This window comes from Poecilia mexicana, unplaced genomic scaffold (assembly GCF_051168715.1).
Source record: "Poecilia mexicana isolate PSO_F unplaced genomic scaffold, ASM5116871v1 scaffold_3, whole genome shotgun sequence".
NCBI lineage: Eukaryota > Metazoa > Chordata > Actinopteri > Cyprinodontiformes > Poeciliidae > Poecilia > Poecilia mexicana.
The window spans coordinates 23,338,873-23,359,100 of record NW_028263372.1 but is presented as its reverse complement, the minus strand read 5'-3'; the positions used below and the strand labels follow the sequence as shown (position 1 = coordinate 23,359,100).

At 36.8% G+C, this 20,228-nt stretch overlaps 1 protein-coding gene across 2 annotated transcripts; it reads left to right on the top strand.

Moving 5' to 3' along the window:
• Positions 1–173: 173 nt before the first annotated feature.
• On the top strand, positions 174–15,879 carry syt9a (synaptotagmin IXa). 2 transcript variants are annotated; one of them, XM_088004657.1, is made up of 8 exons: positions 174–321; positions 6,907–7,115; positions 7,206–7,390; positions 7,579–8,134; positions 13,408–13,528; positions 13,617–13,788; positions 14,034–14,163; positions 15,811–15,879. In XM_088004657.1, exons 1-8 carry the CDS (start codon positions 174–176, stop codon positions 15,877–15,879), a joined length of 1,590 nt encoding a protein of 529 aa, XP_087860783.1. The 2 variants fall into 2 exon arrangements, with proteins under 2 accessions (XP_087860783.1, XP_014846227.2); XM_014990741.2 differs by having other exon boundaries at positions 6,907–7,390.
• Positions 15,880–20,228: the final 4,349 nt, after the last annotated feature.

Below are 20,228 nucleotides of genomic sequence, written 5' to 3'. Positions count from 1 at the left end.
ATAGGTTGCTTTATTTTTGGAGCACTTGGACTTGGGGTTTTGTCGCGCTTTCCAATAAAGTCCGGCGTCGGAAGGCGTGCCGCTCGGTGAGCGTTTCACTCCACAAACCGTGCCGACCAGCGTGGAATAGGTGCCGACGAGAGACCGTCCATTTATAAGGATGCTGGTGGGAAATGCCTGGAGACAGAGATGACGAGATTTGTCAGAAAGCACTCGAACTCCTGTCAGATCTTTGCTCAAAGGGGGAAGTGCAGAATGAAAACTGTCTGGATTTTATCTACTATTTCCGAGATCTCACCAGACCACGATATTCAGATTCAGGTAAGGCATCGTTTGCACGCTTTCCTTCAGTGGCGGAGCTGATCAAGAGGGAACGTGCATGTGACTTCTTTCGTTGAAACCGACCGGCTTACAGCGCGAGCTTTCGGGTTAGAGCATTTACTTGATCATAGTAGATATTTAATCAACATTCTTGTTTTTTATTTTGTCCCTTAAAATCATTTAGCCGTTGTTAAATCAAAATGTCACTTTATATTTGAAGAAATGTCCTTTTTTTTTCTCCAATTCGTTTATGCGATTTAATTTTGATACCCACCAGAAGAAAATATTAAACTAACTTAATTCCTGACGTTGTTTCGTATAGATAATTCTACATAATGCATCTTTTCTCTCGGTTGAGTAAGAAGGAGGTCCATTTTTTGCCTCTGTTACTCGCAGTTATTTGAAAGTTTATTTTCCTCTCTTGCCAAAAAGTCTCTGCCTTGGAGGAATAAAGCGTTTGCCTGAAACCACATCAGAATCAAAGCCGAATGTCAAGAAATACGATTATGTTAAATCATTAAGGCTTTGAGGCTATCAAACCTCACCTGACTTGGCTGGTTGAACGCGCCTGCGCACATAGATCGTGCTGGGCACAATTCCTGCAATCCTCCACAAGCCTATTTTTGTCTATATAGTTTGGATGATGGTTTCTGATTATACAGAAATCGTGCCATTTTAGGTCTGTCTTTTCTGCGATTATTTATTTTTTACTCTAGTCATTTTCCTCCTTAATTTTCTGTCCTGAGTTAACTCAACCACATCCCCAACTTTAGGATGGGCTCACAAGCAGACAAGGAGGTTATCGATCTCAAATCACATGATATTTAATTTGATTTCTCACAAAAGCTGGTAGGTCTCATCCTGTATGAGGCTACAGCAGAATGATAAAGTCAGTGGACAGCCATTGGATCAACTACAGATCTAAAGAGCTTGGACTAGACCATGCTAAAAGTTTGTTTCTCATAAACATGTAAGTTATGTTTTTATGCAAATATTTTTATTGTTAACCATTAACAGTTAATGCCGGTCACACATTTAGATCAAATTGTCAGACAGGTGCAGCAATATTAAGCAATATTAAACTATTAAAAGAATTTTGACTTTGTTTCATAGCTATATCTGACATCTTGAAATTGACATCTGTCTCTTTAGGAAGTTCCTACCATTTCTGACAATCCCCATCATCATCATCATCATCACAACAGTGCTTCTCCCTGGTGCCATTTACAACCGTTCTTAGGAGGGTTGGAATGAGAAGTAATTCAGATGATAAGCTCAAGAGATGCACAGTTCCATCCCACTTGCTATCTGCTGCTGCTAGTCTGGTGGAGCTGTGAAGGGAAGGCAGATAGGGGTCCTCTGTGGGGTGGGAGTTTGGGTGGGCTGAAAGTCCAAGATGGAGCTTTGCGTGACAGGAGATGCATTGTAAGAGTAAGCATGCAGGCACTTCGGAATGGCTACCAAAGGAGATTGAAACATTTCCCAAACATGCATGAATCAACCAAAGCAACACTCCAAGTACATTTTTGATGAGGGAATAAAATTAGAACATGATATAAAGCTCATAAAAGTTGATTTTTTTTACCTTTTAATGTGCACAGATCACATGAACAGAGAGTACTGACAGACATTCAGACAAAACGATTTTGAGCAACGCCATCATGTATTTTTCTTCAGAATTCTGCCAGCATTGTTTTGACTTTATCTAAAGCCAGGTAAAGATGTTTTGAAATATCCTGCGAAAAGGTAAAATCTGTTTTCGGACACTACCCAAAAATAAACTAAATATTTCAGTCATGGGTTGTGTACCAGAACTGATCAAAGATAACCGCATATTGCTGGTAGTATAACTTTTAGAACCATATTCATTGTCATTCTTGGTTTCATAGCAGTGCAAAGATGCCCTGCTGTCATCTCTATTATCCTGGAGCTGATTTCAATATGGACAATCCAATTTTCCATTTCAAATCATAAAGGAAAAAGGAAATGTTTCTTGGTTTGCCTTTGAGACCCAGTTTTAAGTATAATACATCCCCAGAATAAAAACACTGAGCAGGAGATGACCAAAATAGGTTGTCTTATATAAAACGCCGCAATTGTGCAACATTTCTTGCTGCTTTTAAAAGTGGCACACAAACTGCTGCTGTTTGTAATTCCATTACGTTTCTATCTAACCATCAGCCAATATGTGTTGCAGGTTTGAAACTAAGCTTATATGAACACCAAGCAGCAGGTAAGACCCAGAGGACAACAATTTAAAATGCATGAGTCTGTCCCTGGATACCAACTTCTAATTAACAACTGGAAAATCAAGTAATGCTGCATATTACACATTGAGAAAACAGCATCTCGGAGCTTGCACACTGCCTTTTCATCTCTTGCTCACCTCCTACACTATTGCACCTCTGAAGGACTTGTGCTCTAGATTTGGTTCACCTTCCTCATTGTGATGCTGTCTCCAAACCGTCCCAGATGTCTGTTGATTCCTCTTAAGCAGTCGGTTCTTCAACATTCTGCCAAGCTGGGCTCGGCGTCCTCAGATGGCAGATCCCTCAGTTTCTCCCTGATCACACTTACTCTGGTGTTCACATAATCTCGCAGCACAGAAAGGACAGTTGGTCTAAGTTCCTGTGCTAACTCTTATGACTGTGCCTACACAGGCTCAACAATGTACTAAGCAAATTTGCTGGATTTGATTTCTGAGCAACAAGATGAAAAAAAGAGCCATCCTTTTTTTTTTTTTTTTATTTATGACCATGTCCATTTTCTTCATGTCAAACAATAGACTTATTTGCAGGTAGCTTAATTGCTCATTTTATATCAGTTTGTGCTCATTGCACTTTTTAAAAACTGCCTTTGACTAATGGTTCCCAAAAAACATAGCCAGAATGACTTTTGTTTCTCAAGGTAGACACAATGTTTATATTTGTAAATGCTAATTTGCATAAACTTAGAAGTAAATGATACATTTCTTCAGTATTATCTCTAAAAAACAAAAATTAAAAAGTAAGACCATCTTCTTTGACACATTTGGGAAATATCTAACATTAAATGATTTGTTAATGCTAATTAGAAAAGAAAAACTATTACTATTGATTAAAGTGTCTATCTTCTCCATGTCAATTTTGATTTAAAAAGTTGCAAGCTTTTATGACTAGGTCACAGTAGGATAGAAACATCTCTGCTTATTACTAGAAATGTTTAATGGGGTATTTTGTTTCAAAATTCTGCGCAAGTCTTCCCCTGGACAAATTTATTTTTAATATATGGCACAAAAATTCCATCTCTTCTCTTTTACAAAAAGATAACTTATGGCATCTTGCACAGTCAGCATAAGAAAGCAGAATGTGTGCACCACTGACACCACATATCCAAAAATAGACATGGTCATAGATTTGCAGATACTGCCGCTATTAGAAAACACTGTGCAAGAGGGTGGAGTTTTAGAAGATACCTATGTGTCCAGCAGCTGAATTCAAGGAGCTCAGTCAAAAGCTAAGGCAGATACGGGCGGCCAGCGTTTCAATAAATGAACATGATCACACAATACAGTTCTGCTGCAAAGTTGAAAAAAATGAAATGTCTCAGATGGACATTGCAAAATACTACAAGAAGATGTGACATGTGAAGATATATCAAAAAGACAAGTGCTTTCTAAGCTAAGTGCCATTTTTTTCTGTTTGATTTAAAGAACAAACACTTGACGTAACAAGTACTATAGAATGGAAAACAAAAGCAGAGAGTATATATATATATATATATATATATATATATATATATATATATATATATATATATATATATATATATATATATATATATATAAAACATTGTAAGTGGTTTTAATGAGTATTTCTCCAGGCTTTCTGTTAGCTCTTCTACAGTATCCTTTGGACTTTAAAACAAGTGATTAGAGATGCACCAATCAATCAACAGACATTCCTCAGCTCATCTCTGACTGTTGATCAGTGAGTCAAACACTGAAACATCAAAATTCAAAATGAAAAGTTAACAGGGTTTCCAAAGGTTTATATAAACTGCATAAAGTGTGATGTGGATTTGAAGGCTGGGAGTTCATCTGTGTAGTTAAATCAAAAGATAATCTGTTCATTACTCTGGCATTTACCAATACAAATAACACTTTTAATGATCTGATTTAAAACAGGAAATGTTTAGTCTTATTTCAGACACTGAAAAAAATATTATTTGTGGGAGTGAAAGTATTTGATCTCAGTTTTATTCTTTAAACTTACTGGCTGATGGATTCCTCACGGCGCTCTGTGAGATGGTCAGAGCTTAGGATATTTTCAACCTCACCTTACTCAAATATCTGCTTTCATCTGTATTGACTTAGTTGCAAAGCTACCAAGACCGAAACATAATTGATGGCAGAATCATGCTCTGGGGATGCTTGTCTTCATCATGAACAGGAAAGCTGGTCAGAATTGGTAGGGTGGATGTAGCTAAATGCAGGACAATCTTGCAAAAGACTTGAGATTAGGGCAAGTTGACATACCTAAACATATATCGAGAGCTTCAGTAGGACGGCTAAGAGCAGTGGTCGCCAAACCAGGTCTTAATAGTGAGAAACCTCATTTAAATGAACGGCGATGGACTGTCCTCAATGACATTCTGATAAGAAAATACAATCATTCAAATCAGGTCTGTTGGAGCAGGGGCAATCTGAAATATGCAGGACAGTGAACCCTGAGGACAAGGGTTAGGCCCACCGCTATTTGCATACTAAGAGATTGGAATAGGCTCCTCAAAATCCAGTCCTTTAATTCATTTAAGAATTTGTGGCAAGACCTAAAATGTGACATTTATAGATCATCTTCATTGAATATGGCTGAGCTATTTTGCAAAACGTTTTAAATACTTGCACATTTTATAGGAGCAGGAAGCAGTTCTGCACAGTATAAACTGGAATAGATAAACAGGAATAAATGGCACACTTTTCAAACTTTTATTTGGAAAACATTCTATGTAAAAACTAAATATCATTTATTTCATCATTAAAACTGTGCAGTGCTGTGGGTTGACCTTTACATCACATCCCAGTACATTACATAGAAGGCTGAACTGGAAAACGTGCAAAGATGTTCAGCCAGACAGACAGACTGTAGATTGAATGAGTGAAAAAAAAAGAAACCCAAGGCTTATAATTTATTAAGTTCAAGATTTTTAAAATATTAACAGGACAAAACCATGAAATTCCCCAAGATTTAATACATAAATAAGGTAATATAAATGCAGTACCATCCAACATTTTTTAATTTGTACGTCACTTGAATGAAGTTAGCCTTTTATTATACCTTCTAAAGTGGTGTTGATCAGCAGTACATTTTCTAGACAGACTGAAGAGCCAGAGTTTTCTATTGACTTTGGTTGCTTTGTCAGCACATTATTAGTCAGGTCTTTTTCTCTCAGATTGTACAGTGTGAGAGAAAATGCACTGGGTCGACGGGTAAAGAGGAAAAGTATTTTCAGAGCTTAAAAAGTATCTCTAGCAGATCTTCAAAATCTTAAACTGGACATTTGATCAAAGATTTTCTCTCAAGAAACTGTCTTATAATTTGACAGTGCTAAGTGCAACATATTAGAAAATGTATAATTAATGTTTGCACATACTTTTGTTTAAAAAAATATTTGCTGTAAAGGAATCAACATCTTAAACAATTTATATGTTAATTACACTGTCATACACATAATCACTGCTACATCCTTTGAGTATAGAAGCATTTGTATACACCATACACCAGAGTTAAATGTCTTAAGAGAAAAAAAAATCCTGTCAAAATGTTCAAACTGAACCCCAAAGAACTAAAAAAAAAAAGTGAAGTAATGTCAGGAGGCGTGGTTGGTGGTGGTGAGATAGAACGCGGGGACCCAGATGAAGATGATAATGATGATGAATTTAATGAAGGTAGCAGCTCGAATAGTCAAAACAAGTAGGCAGCACAGTGAGCGGAAAATAAAGCCAACACTGGTAGCAATAGACTGAGCAACAGAGCCAACGCCGACACAGGACTTGAGCAGTTCTACTGTGACGACGAAATAATCAGAAACTCAGGACTAACAGTTCTACTGAGAAACTGAACTGAAAACTACAATGGACGTGGAGCGGACGAGGTATGACGTACGACGAGGATCCGACCAGAGACAAAGACAACAGGTGGGACTAAATACACAGGGAGGGTAATCAAGGAATGAGGCACACCTGGGAAGCAATCAACGGGGAAGACGCAGAAACAACAGAGACTCAGGACAGAAACTGAACACAGAGGAACCTGAATATAAATACACAGAAACACGGATCTCATGACAAGTAAAGCTAAAGTCTAAGAACATTTATTTGGTAATCCATCATTTGCATGTTACTGTATCTGCTCTGTGTAATTTATAAACAAAAACTATCTTGAAATATCCGTCGGAAGATGAATGTGTCTGTGTTAAGAATTGATAATATTCTTACTTTTCTCCTATTGTTAATCTACGATAGGAATGGTGTAGCTTTAGCAAGAAGCAAAAATTGCAAGTAAAACCTCAATTTAACTGATTTCTTTTCACTTGTCATCTTCTCAGATATATCAGTGAGTCTACTCTCACTGGTGGTTACTGCCTGTGGATTGGCCCTATTTGGGGTCTCCCTCTTTGTCTCCTGGAAACTCTGCTGGATACCATGGAGGGAGCGAGGACTTTCACCCACAACAAAGGAGGCTCAAGGGCACATAAACCCCACCATGAGCCCTCTGCCCGCACAGCCTGCACCCAAACAGCCCGTTTACACTGCCGTCGACCCTCCGATGCACAACCGCCGTAAGTCTTCGCATTGTTCTGTCGCCAAAGAGCCTACACCCGTGGCCTCGGTTGTGTCAGTGGAGGCTCCCATGACTCCCGTGTCACCTCCACCTGTGGTGATAGCCACACCAGAGGCAGCTATGAAGATAAGCCACACATCCCCGGACATACCACTGGATGCTCAGAGTAAAACTCGGGAAAATGGAGTTCACACAAACCCTCGAATGCAGAGGCAGACAACAGAACCAGCGCCAGGACAAGAAATGGGGTAGGTATTGGTTTTCCTAATAGTCACAACTAAGAGGTATTCCTGTTCTGGGACTCCAGCCTTTCCATTATCTTGAATGTAACTACTAATATGTCTCTCTTAACAAAAAAAAAAGTTGAATCTTACTGCCGTTGATTCTTTTTGATGTAGTCTGACTTTGATTATTTGTTTGCCTTCTTTGTCCTCAGTCAAGGCTCCATTCGCAGACATATGAACCTCTCTAACCCAGACTTCAATGTGGCACAGTTCCAAAGACAGGATTCCCTTACTGGAATGGGTCTTGGCCTTGGCCGCCTCAAACCCGAGCTGTACAAGCAGCGCTCGCTCGAGGGGGACGAGGGCAGTCGCAGAGGTGGGGGATGCGGGCGCCTCCACTTTATTCTTAAATTTGACTGTGACTTGGAACAATTAATAGTTAAAATCCACAAAGCAGAGGACCTCCCAGCCAAGGATTTCTCTGGTACCTCTGACCCTTACGTTAAGATCTACCTGCTGCCTGATCGGAAGACTAAACACCAGACCAAGGTGCACCGCAAGACGCTCAACCCCGTGTTTGACGAGGTCTTCCTGTTTCCCGTGGCCTATTCTGAGCTTCCCACACGAAAGCTGCATTTCAGCGTCTATGACTTCGACCGCTTTTCACGCCATGACATCATCGGTCAAGTAGTGGTAGACAACTTCCTGGATCTGGCAGATTTTCCCAGGGAGACAAAACTCTGCCGCGAAATCCAGTATGTCTCCTCGGTAAGTCATTTCAAATACTCATTTTGTTCCATGGTTGTAGAAATGAAAAGTAAAAAAAAATAAAATAAAAATGAATGTATGTTTTATCATTTAGAAGTTTTTTTATATATATATATATTTATAAATATATATATTTATTTTCTTTTCAAGCAGTTGAATTGTCATTTCTTCATTAAACACTTGTTCTTTGTGGTGTGTGAATGCATAAAGTCATTGTCTGCTTTCCTCTTTGCATTAGAATTAGTTTGACTAGCAACAGAAACAATACATATTAGAAAGGAAAAACAACCAGCACACAGTAGCTGTCAGATGCCTGTCTAATATAATCCTTTATAATGTTCACAGTTGCCAGACATATGACTCATTTTAGGCTGGGCCTGCTGCTATTTCTCTTTCTGCTGAAACTAGCCAAAAGACAAATAAAATTCACAAGACTTTTGAGAAAATCAGCAGCATTTCCCACATCGGGTTTATTGCAGTTGTGCTTGTGTCTATTTTAAAAGGTGACAAAATTATAATGTGAGATTATTTTTAGGATCACAGCTGCTATGTTATTCGACAAGTATGATCAAAGATGGTAGTTTTTTTATTTTATTTTTTTATTCCTCATGAATCTAAATATGGAAAAGAACACTAAGCATAATCACATGCAGTTTGGTGGCTCATTTCGTTTTTGGGTTAATGCTAAAAGGGCATATTCTTGGACTAAACATGTCTAACAAATAAATTAACGTTTTGTTTTATTTTGCTCAATGAAAGATGATGTGGGGAGATTTATGTTTTCTGTGTTTGTCCTTTCCTTGCAAAGCATTTTTGAATGTCCTAAACAGCATTATATGTTTGTCATAAGGTTTTGTCATAACAGGCTTGTAGTGTCAGTATTAGAGAATATTTTAAATGAAGTATCTTTTCTTGAGCCTTTTCTGCAGCAGATTGATTGGCTTCCTTGTCAACCTGAGACACATCATGAGAGTCATGATTGTGTTCACTGACAGTAATGTTATAATTATTAGTACTATTGCCTCTATATTTAGTTTTAAAATATTTTACTGTGGTAGTGAAATTATTGTTTGCATTAAACGAAACAATCAGCTACACAACTTTCTTTTTTTGTTCATGCCATGGCCTTTTGGTCCCTTAAATCCTTGAATTTAAAAATGTGAAGAGATTTAAGGGCTCCAGGCTTCAACTTTAACATCAGTGACTCACAGTAAGAAGGTCTCAGTTTGAAAGCTGGCAACACAAACTTTGTGCAGTTTATACATTCCCACTGTGCATGGGTGGACTTTCTTCATGTACTCTGGTTATACCCTAAAGTTTTCATACTTGTGTCTTAGTTAAACATGAAAGCACAAATATTATCCCTAAGTGTGAGTGTCTGCCTTATGGGTCATTCTCTCTTTTGGGCTCCAGAAAGGATAATGACTTTTGCAAAACTAATAACTAAAAAAAGACAATAGTTGACCAGAGATGCATCTTTTTTAACTGGTCATGCAATCAACCATGACAGGAAGCTTTTTTTTCTGCTCTAAATATCCTAAACCTTCACATAACTAAGAGACGTCTCCAGTTACCTTAGAGTGAATTGCTTGCTGAGCCTCCACAGATTTCCTGGAAGAAGACAAATGGGAAGAAATCATGTTTGAGGAATGACACAAACTGGGTTTGGCAGTTTTGCTTCAAAGCTACAGAGCAATGTAAACTTTGATTTTCATGCTTGAGTCAATATTAAAAGATTTGAGCACACACACCTGCGAGAAAGGCCCATTTCACTCGCTGAGCTCAAGTGGAGCTGCAGCTAAATGTCTACCTGACTAAGAGAATGACACTTCCTTTAATAATGTCGAGGAAAAAGGAAGTGATTTTCAGCAAAATAACATTTTAGTTAAGCAGCATCTTCTCCTGATGTCAGAAAAAAAATACCCCTTTCATTATAGTTTCAATTTACAGATAAAATGTCATGGAAAGCATGGTTTGTAAACGATACTGTTATAATTATTACAACCAGTTTTGATCATTTTGTTGAAGTATTTTAATAACTAACTAACTTTACCAATAACCACAATTCCAAATTAAATTAACCATATGGTCTGTAGTTGTACCCTTTCGTGTATTGCTATGTAACAATATTATAGAAGCAGCTGTTTGCACTGCAGCAGTGAGGAAACGAGAGCACATATGGAGTCACGATTCTTCATTTTTGTACAGTGTATGAATCTTACTTACAATCCTGTAGATTTTGGGACACCTTTAAACAAATGCACATCATGATTTTCCAATTACCCTCAGCTAACGGCAAGTTTTGCAATCAAATAAGAAGTAAGAAGGTCTCACTTTGAATATAAACAGACACAACTAATTTGAGCTTAATAATTAATAAACGCTACACATTACGTCAGTACCATTTTAAATTTATTACCATATGTAAGAGAGGAGTGACGGAATAGAGAAAGTTGTCACAAATCAACAGAGAAAAAGAGGCACAGACATTATTCTGTCGGCATGCTGCCAGATAGAGACTTCAGAGGAATATCGACAAAAGTATTGATATTTTTGAGCAAACTCCCAGCTTATGGTTGTTTTGTGGATCGATGTCTCCACTTATGCCCTTGATTAATTGTTAGTCAATGTCGTCCATTTAGAGCAGAAACCCATGAGAAAGGTGGATGATGAGAACCAGTGATTCACAAAATCCAACATCCTCCGTTCTCACACTTTTCTTTCACACTCCCAGTACTCAGAGAAACCAGATACAGCTCACAGGCTGTGTGCCTCGTCTGAGCACAGACTGTAAGACGTGCACAAATGCTTGTGTCCACAAAATCTGCACAGAAATCTCTCAGAAATTAGTACACTATCCAAAAGGTAGGACATTCAGTAACTACTGCACCACAGATGATTGGATATAAATGATGGAATTTTCATTAAGCCTCATTGCCAGAGGGAGGGACCATACTGTTTGTGTCGTTGCCAGATTGGTCTTGTTGAGCTCCGCAGCAGAAGCAGATTGTATATTTATGGAAGAACATGTGTCATTTTTCTGATATTGAGAATGGCACTGGTAATAAAAACAAATGCTACATAATGCTTTTATTGCTTAAGGGGATTTGGATTTGATTTCGTTTTGATGATTTTAGCTTTTCAACTTAATGTAATGAAGGATAATGTGCCACAGATGGTAAATTCAGAATAACAATAAATGTAATATTATTGGAAAAAAAAACCTTGGCATTTGATTTCTAAGCTGGATCCTAGAGCAGATTTTGAAATTGTTTACCTGTGTGCATTTTGATGATGCATGTTGACGGGACATGAAGCATGTAAGACCCGCAGGTTCTTTGTGGGATCTGGACCATACGTCAATAGATAAATAAATAATCCTTGGCTGTGTCTGATTATCAATTTCTGATTATTCAAGATTCATACCCTTGTGTACCCTTAGTGGTATATTTTTTTCTTGCTTTGCATTATAACACTCGAGTATTTATAATTTCTGAATACAAATACCTCATACAAAGTATTCTCAACCCTTGTGTGAGCACCCATCAAACTAAACATAAGAACCTCTAACGCTATGACAGTCCTAGGCGAACCTAATTGTAAATGTTGGACTGAAAATGTTTTTATTCTTGTATCTATTGTATCATTTCAGGTTGCCTCTAGGTCATAAATTGCTGAAGAATTGCTGTGAATTATTCTAAAGCCTAATTTAACACAGTTATACAGTATTTACACTTCCTGAAATTACTATTTAAATATCTGAAATATATAAATTTCAACTTCAAATTATATTTGCCCCACTTCATACATAAATATGCATTGCATATCTATTTTTGTATTCGTAGCATATGGACGGCACCATTTCACGTTAAATCTCCACTTGTATCAAATGGGAAGCGTGTTTACTTGAACTCTTTGCATCTTGCAGAGTTCAGTTTGAGCGACATCTGTGTGGTTAATTATTGTGAAGCCACAGCTAAATTGAGCAAGCCATTACACAACCATGTTCAACAATCTGAGTTAATAAATCACAAGAACCCTTTCACTTCCACAGGAGAAAACAAACATATCTGTTAGAGCCGCATCAATGAGTAAAACCAAACATACTTGGAAACGCAAGGTAATTTCTGGCACGTCCTGGCAGAAACTGTGAACAGAAACCATATTTACTGTGCATAACATTACCATGTCAAACAATTATTTGTATGCAGGTAACTCGGGGAGGGGGAGGGGGGGTAGCATTACTCATTGAAATCAAATGATCTACTTTTACTGGCTTAGTTTCACCTCTGATTGTGTCAAATACAGACTTTTCATGAGACTCAAATCCCAGATCTTGAGTCTGAGTTGAGTCTTGAGTCTTTACAGTGTGACATCAAGTCTGTAAACTAAGTTTTTGCAAATTATAAGTGACTTTTCTTAAAGTCACAGATTTGAGGCTCCTCTGGTCGTTATGCTTTATGTGAATGTTTCTTCCCAGTTAAGATTGCATTACTGTTCAGATAGTGTCTTTGCTTCGCTATAGCTAATTAAAAAAATGAAAGGATTATCGTTTTATCCACGATAAAGCTTAAGTATAGGTCAGCTGGTGTGCATAGATTTGGAGCAAGTGTTTAAATTCCTCTAGTTTATGAAAACTCTGTTGGCATATAGAAAACTTGCAATGATCACAAAACAATAACTCTGGAATCACATGGTAAATTACTGCACTGCTCTGTCACACATATGTGATTTCAGTATTTTTTATGTTTTGATTTTTTTTTTTCACTCTTATAAAGATGCACACACGTAATATTGCACAGACTGGATATACTTTACCACTGAAATTATAAAACATTTGCAAGATTGGACTTTATCATCACGGCTGGACGGGTGGATGCTTTAAATGCTTAATGGGCTGACATTTTATAAAATTAAACAAACACATCAATAACTCAGGGAGAGATTGTGGTGTAGGAGTAGTGCTCGCCACACATTTTGTCTGCTGCCATGGTTCTCACTTCTTGGTGGAGCTATTTTCAGTGCAGGTGATAAGTGAGCTGCATCTAAGCAGAAGTCTGCATTCTAGCTGAAATATGGGAGGGTTTATCTGAGCCAAGCATAGGACACGGTTCTTTATTTTGAAAAAAAAAATAAAAAAGCATGAAAATCACTGTAAACAAAAGTCAAGACACTCCTGCTGTTCTTCCTCAGCTTTGGCTCCAGTGCATAAAGGAATAACAAACCAAGATTCAAACTGAGGTGAGAGTAAATGTGTCTTTGATGTCTTTTAGGATAACGTGGACCTTGGGGATTTGATGTTCTCCCTCTGCTACTTGCCTACAGCAGGCCGATTGACCATCACCATGATACAGGCTCGCAATCTTAAGGCCATGGATATAACTGGCGCATCGGGTAAATAAAATCAGACCTAGAAAGTTGCGCTGCTGTCCAGGAAAGAAACAAATGCATAACATAAACATTTCTCTGTCTTTTAAAAAAGATCCATATGTGAAGGTTTCTCTGATGTGTGAGGGTCGGAGACTGAAGAAAAGGAAGACATCTACGAAAAGGAACACCTTGAATCCAGTCTACAACGAGGCTATTGTCTTTGATGTCCTTCCAGAAAACATTGAGCAGATCAGCCTTTTAATAGCCGTGATGGACTATGATCGGTTAGCTTACAACTTACATCATATCTTTCATTAATAATTACAACACAATAAACAGTTAAACCTACACTGAAACCTTTTTTAGGGGATGTGTAACCCATGGTTTAAAGTCTGAACATTTTTTTAACAATCTTAACACTTTCCTTCCAGAAAGTTTTCTCATTAAGAACGTAACATGGCATTGACCCAGAATGCAAGGCAAGCTGAGATTACATTCTTTCTCTTCTCTCTTCCCCCTGCGCCTGTAGCGTGGGTCATAATGAGGTCATTGGTGTGTGTCGAGTCGGCAATGATGCAGACAGCCTCGGTCGAGAACACTGGAGTGAAATGCTCACATATCCACGGAAACCTGTCGCCCACTGGCATCCTCTTGTTGAGGTGAGTTGGCTTTTCTATAATGGATGTGACAGCTGTTTCCAGGCATGGACGACTGACCAGTTTACAAACGCAAAGATTTCTTTATTTTTTTCTTCAGTTGTTTTCTTCTAACCATTTCAAAACTGGGATTTTCCACAAAACCTTGACTCTTCTTCCCAGTTCACGAATTGTACCGTTTCTTCAACAGTAACATTTTTTGCACATTATTGAGTTTCTAGGAATTGAAGTGGCCCAAAAGATTTAAAACTTCAAACTTGTAAAAAAGATAGAAATATGAAACAAGTACATATTTTCACTTCCTAGTGTTTCACAAATAAAACCAAAAAAGTCGCCTCTTTGCTTGTCTACAGAAGTTGAGAACAAAAAACCATCTTTTCTCTAAAAAAAAACATAGAGAAGATGCTTTTGTACATACTGTTCTTTCAGTATGTATTTGAATACATTAGATGTCTTTAGAACAATGGTCTTAAGACACAGAGACCAATGTGGAAACATAAACCACATGCACTTACCAGAATACTAATGTAAGTGTGAAGGTAAACGAGGCCGTTCGTCCTAAAGCTGATTCCAGTCATACAGCAGTTTAATGACACTCAGGATATCTTCAAATCTTCAACAGAAAGTATGATAAAGAAAAGGTGTTGTAGTGGCATAGTTGTAGAAATATCTGCAAAAATAAATCCCCAGAAACCGCCATAAAAGAAAACATTATTGTACACATTGTAACAGTTTTGCTATGCAGAGGCTGATTACATTATATATATATAAAAAAAAGTTATTTAATTTTGTTGTGTCTGAAGTTGGTCCTACAAATGATTAAACCATGGGTTTTTTTCCCCCCCCAGATTTGTATATTATTGAGTAATTTCTTTTTCAGGAAGAGAAGCCATAATTTAAATACATTCTGGTTTTAACACAAGACGTAAAATTAATGTTAAGATATGTATCAAATTTGACAAAAGTGAGAATGTTTTTCTCTAGGAAGAATAAGTATAAAATTTAAAATATGATTACCTCAAATAATAACCATCTCCACAAAAGAAGTACAACCTCCTAGACTGTGGACAATAAAGTGATTATAAAGTCTGAACTTGAGTAGGAAAAGAAAAGAAAAGATAATTGAGTTTCATTCACTTTCAACAATTCAATGCAGACAACAACTTTTTGGTACCGTTGAAAAACATAAAAAAGAAAAAAAAAACTAAGACGTCCTTGGAATCACAACAAATAGTACTGTATTTTTCTATATCCTCAGCAGCTGCTGTATTTTGAATCCTGTGTAAAAACCAAATATTAGCCAAAGTTTTATTTTAATTCCCACAAATCACTGATTCTCACAAAAATATGCACCTAGAGGTGCATAACTTTCAAACTTTCATCCTTTCACCTGCAGATGTCAGTCAGAATAGAAAGTTGATTAAAAAAAGAATAAAGGCTAAACTTTGCAGCTTTCTTTTACTACCCAATTCCGTGTTGGTTGTAAGTTATTTTGTATGTTCAAAACAAAAATGTGTATATCAAATAAATCTTGTGCTTTTTCTCATTATCTATCTGTTTCTATGAGTTATTTGTGTAATATATTTTTTCTTAATTTACTTGTTCATTAATTTTTGTTTTGTTGTGTTCTTTCTCTTCTGTTTCTTACAGTACCAGGGGACTACAAGTAGTAGCCAAGGAGGATCTTGTAATTCCCTAAAAGCTCCTCCTTCTCCGTAGCCTTCAGCAAAAATTTAAATTAAACTACTGATCAACCTGAAGCTCCTGCTGAGTACTGCTGAATGTTGTTCAAAAATGGTTTTAATGAAATTAATGCAGGCATTTAGTAACAACTATGGAAAGGAGAGATGCACACTGTCTTATGTTGCATGTAGAATGATTGCAAGAATGGATGTTTTGTTTTTTACGATGTTTCATTAGAAATACAGGTGTATGCAGACATTTTAAGTCTGTGCAATTCCTGCGTTTATACAGACTATACTGTTATTTATTTTTACATAGTCTTGGTACTTGTTTTAATAAAGTGAGTCTGTACTTGCGAGATGTACTTAAAACCATTTGAACTGCCATGCCATTTCTTTGGTTCTATTTAGTGTTAACCTGGTGCATGAGGTCACGGTTTGGTGGGAAATCTCCTAGTTTGTTTGCTTCTGTTCCTATTTTTACAATGCAGCGTGTTGCTTTGTCTGTTGATGTGAAGTAACGGTTAATTTACATACAACGTATATGTGAGCAAAACTATGTTGATTGTTGGAAATAAATAGTGTTGAATAAAAGTAACTGGAGCCTTTTTTGTTGAGTTGTTACGTTAAATTCCACAAAGAAGAATATTGTTTGGAAGTCAACTTATAGAAGAAGTAGTACAGAATATGTATATACAACCCCGATTTTTACAACAAATGTGTAAGAAAATTGTTTTAAGCTACAGAAAAGAAAGAAAAGTCCAGTGAAATATAACTTTTACGAAACAAATTGTTTTTTCTATATCTGTAAAAAACTATCAGTATGCTGTGACATATGAGACAGATAGTCTGTGAAAAGAAAATCCTTACTGTTAATACCTTTATGAAGTAATGTATATGCAGAGATGATAGGATATTAGCAGTGGCTTGCGAACTTGCAATAGTAACAAAATGGGACAACACAATGCATCCAGTCTGGACTAATTGACAGAGATTTTTGATCACATTTATCTGACAAACATAATTTGGCAATAAAAACTGTAGATGGAACAGAACCAAGAGAAATAGGATGTATCCCAAAGGGAAAAAAAAGAGGTGTACCTGACATTTCTTACTAATGTTCCTGTAAATCCCTGTTTTTGTTAGGAGGATTAAAACAAATTGATTTACATTTTTATCCCCGGTTCTGTTTATTGCAACTATTTATAGCAGTGGCGATATGTTGTTACAGATGAATATCCTAAGACTGTAACTATCATGCCCTTCAAATATTTGAGCAAGCAGTGAAGAACCATGACCCTGTCTGCTTAGTCTGCTGCTGATTATAATGCACCATGTGACCGTATCGTGATTGGATTGTCATCTGAAGGAGGGGAAAAAAAAAGGAAGGAGAGTGTTGGTTGTCACTGCAGAGACAGAGGTGAGTGGGTTGCTTGTTAAGGCCTTGTTAGTGGGCACTGTGTATGACACATTTCTACTGCACTGTACTACAATGATTCAGACAAGGAGGGGGACAGAGAGAGAGAGAGATCTTATCACTGAACATCTTACCTGGTGGAATAATTATCCATCTGACATTTGGCTTACGCAACCAAAGACTGTTAGTGTTAAAAAGATGAAGAAAATCCATTGTAAAAAGCTACATTGACAGAACATTTCCAACAAAAGTACTTCAGAAAGGTATTTTACAAAGTAATTAATGATAATGATTATCGGTTTGATCTAATAACATTAAATGTTCACCTGGCGAAGAATACGTGGAATTTAAACATATCATACAAATAGACCTTTTTTCCCCTGCAGCCTATAGTTTTAAGAAAGAAAGAAAAAACCCAGTGAAACAGCTACAAAATACTTAAACTACATATATGCACTCCTGCTCCAAGTCTTAAGACTGGGGTAAAAGGACAAGTATCTGGGTGCTCTGCTGACTTACAACCAGGTCTTAGGCCCTCAGGAACTTTTAAGAGATTTAAAATTACGTACTGCGTCCAACCTTTGCCATCAGAAATCCTGCCTGTGGATCCCAACGATCCTGCCATGCCCAAAGCCAGAAAGCCTTTTTGCCTAGAGTTACAGTGGTGTGACCGCTTTTCACAAAACGGCATGAGAGAAATATTTATGTGAAGATTTAGACTTCTTAAGGCTGTGATTTAAGTTAACATGTGTTTCTAATACTTTGCCTACTTTCTGTGAGTTGCGCCTATTTCTTCTTTCAGAATTATTTTTGCCTGACTATGACCCAGAAGAAAATGGGAACACTGAGTCTCAAGATTTTGATCAGGAATGTATTGAAATCACATCAGATAATTTATTTATTTTTTTTTTTTGTGGAAAAGCAAAAAGAAAAAAAGAGAAAATTGTTTCATCTATTTGATATGCCTTGTCTTATCTAGATATATAGTTGTGATAAAAATAAATGCATTATTTAATTTTTATTTTTCACTATTTTCTTATTGTTTGGCTTCATGAATGTTATAAAAATTATGTTTAAATGATTTTCCAGAAAAAAAAGAAAAATAATCTAGTTATGACAGAAGGTGTACATTATTTCAAGCCAAACTACACAATCCCACTTTGATATATTTATATGAAACATTGTGAACAAACTAGACATGATTAGATTAATAATAATTTAATCTAATAATGTAATAATTTGTATTCAGGACTAAACATTGAATGATACTGTTTTTGTTAAATTGGATGAAACATGACCGCCAGATCTTTGTTTCATTAGCGCCCCTTGGTGGCCACAAAAGAAAATCACATTTTAGAAAATAAAAATCTTAATAGCAGCTCCTTTTTGTACAAAACTGAAAAACAAAACAAACAAACAAAAAACTTCTGCATGTAATCCTATTATACATGTTCAGTTTAATAGGTTTACTGAGAAAAGATTTGGAGGTAAGGATATAAAGTTAGTACAGAGCTAAGAATAAATATCACCTAATAAATTTTATTAGGTGATATTGAACAGTTTCAACTTGTGTTCATAAATTATGCACTAAAAACAGGTTGGGTTGTTTTGATAATAAATATGCCACACAGTTAACCAAGCAACAGTTGCACAAACATGATGAGCATCATATTTATATCAGTCTGTTTGTAATGTAAAGCACTTTGATAAATCCTTTTAACACCTTTTCCTTACTTATGCTTTTAGGGTTTAAAGTGTTTTGGAAGTATTTTTTTTGTATCAGGATGTTTCCTCTGAATCATGTAAATCAAGACGGATCAGATAATTTCTTCCAAACCATTTCTTCTTTTACATTGTGTTATAAAAGTTTGAGTGATGCCTGTCTCATTTCATACCGCAAACAAACTTTTTGGTAAACCAATGACAAATCTAAACCTGTTCAGAGTGTAAATACATATTAGCTGAATCGTTTAAATTGTAAGATTCAATGGAAAAACAGCAACAAAAATACTTTCAAGGAAGAACAAAATCATAACATAGAATTTTCTTTGTAAACAAACTATGTCTGGGTGTCAATTTTTTACCTTGTCAGTTCCAAAATTATTTAAACATACTTACTTTAAAGTTGCAATACGTAACTTTTATAAAAAATATATATATTTTTAACATATTTGGTGAAACTGACACTATATTGTGACAGTATGGTATGAGAGATAATCTGTGAAAAAAATCGATCTCCTCTGCCTTCTCGTGCTATCTAGAAACAACCAATCAGAGCCAGGAGGCGGGTCTTAGCACCGTCAATCTCGCTCCATGCCCCCACTCCCGCTCCACCTGGCTTGCGCTCTACTGTGCTGCAGCTAACAAAGCCTGTAATGAATGCGTAGGCTAATTAGCATGGCCACTGATAACGGTGGATAAACGGTTTTCCTGTAATGGTAAGTTGGTTCTCTACCACTAGCACATTTAACAGCCAGTACATGAGGAGATTAACAACAGAGCTAAGACTCTCCTGGCCGGGAGTTGTGCCTATCTTCAGACGGCTAGTAGCTCTGAGCTACTAGCTCAGGGATAAGATCGATCTTTTCACAAGTTATCTGTCTCATAACACACAAGGACAAAACATGGTGACAGTTTCATGTGTTTTATAAAAGTTACATACTGCATATTTAACTAGCTTGTGTCTGACAAGCTAAAGATTTAATTTATGAAGAAAAAACGCCATTCCGACGCTATGAAGCTTACAGGTGTTATGGATCAAATGGTGGCTAAATCAACTGGTGGTGGCAGCTATCATTCACAACTTCTTCCGTTTACTGATTGATTCATGTAGGGGGAAAAAAAAGATACCAGAGGGAATCCAAGTGAAAGGGGGAAAGGCTAGAGTCTGCAGCAATCTAAAGCTTATTTGAGCGGCATTGCACAGGAAGCCAATGGCCAGATGGCTAGCTCAAGCAGTTTTGGGAAAT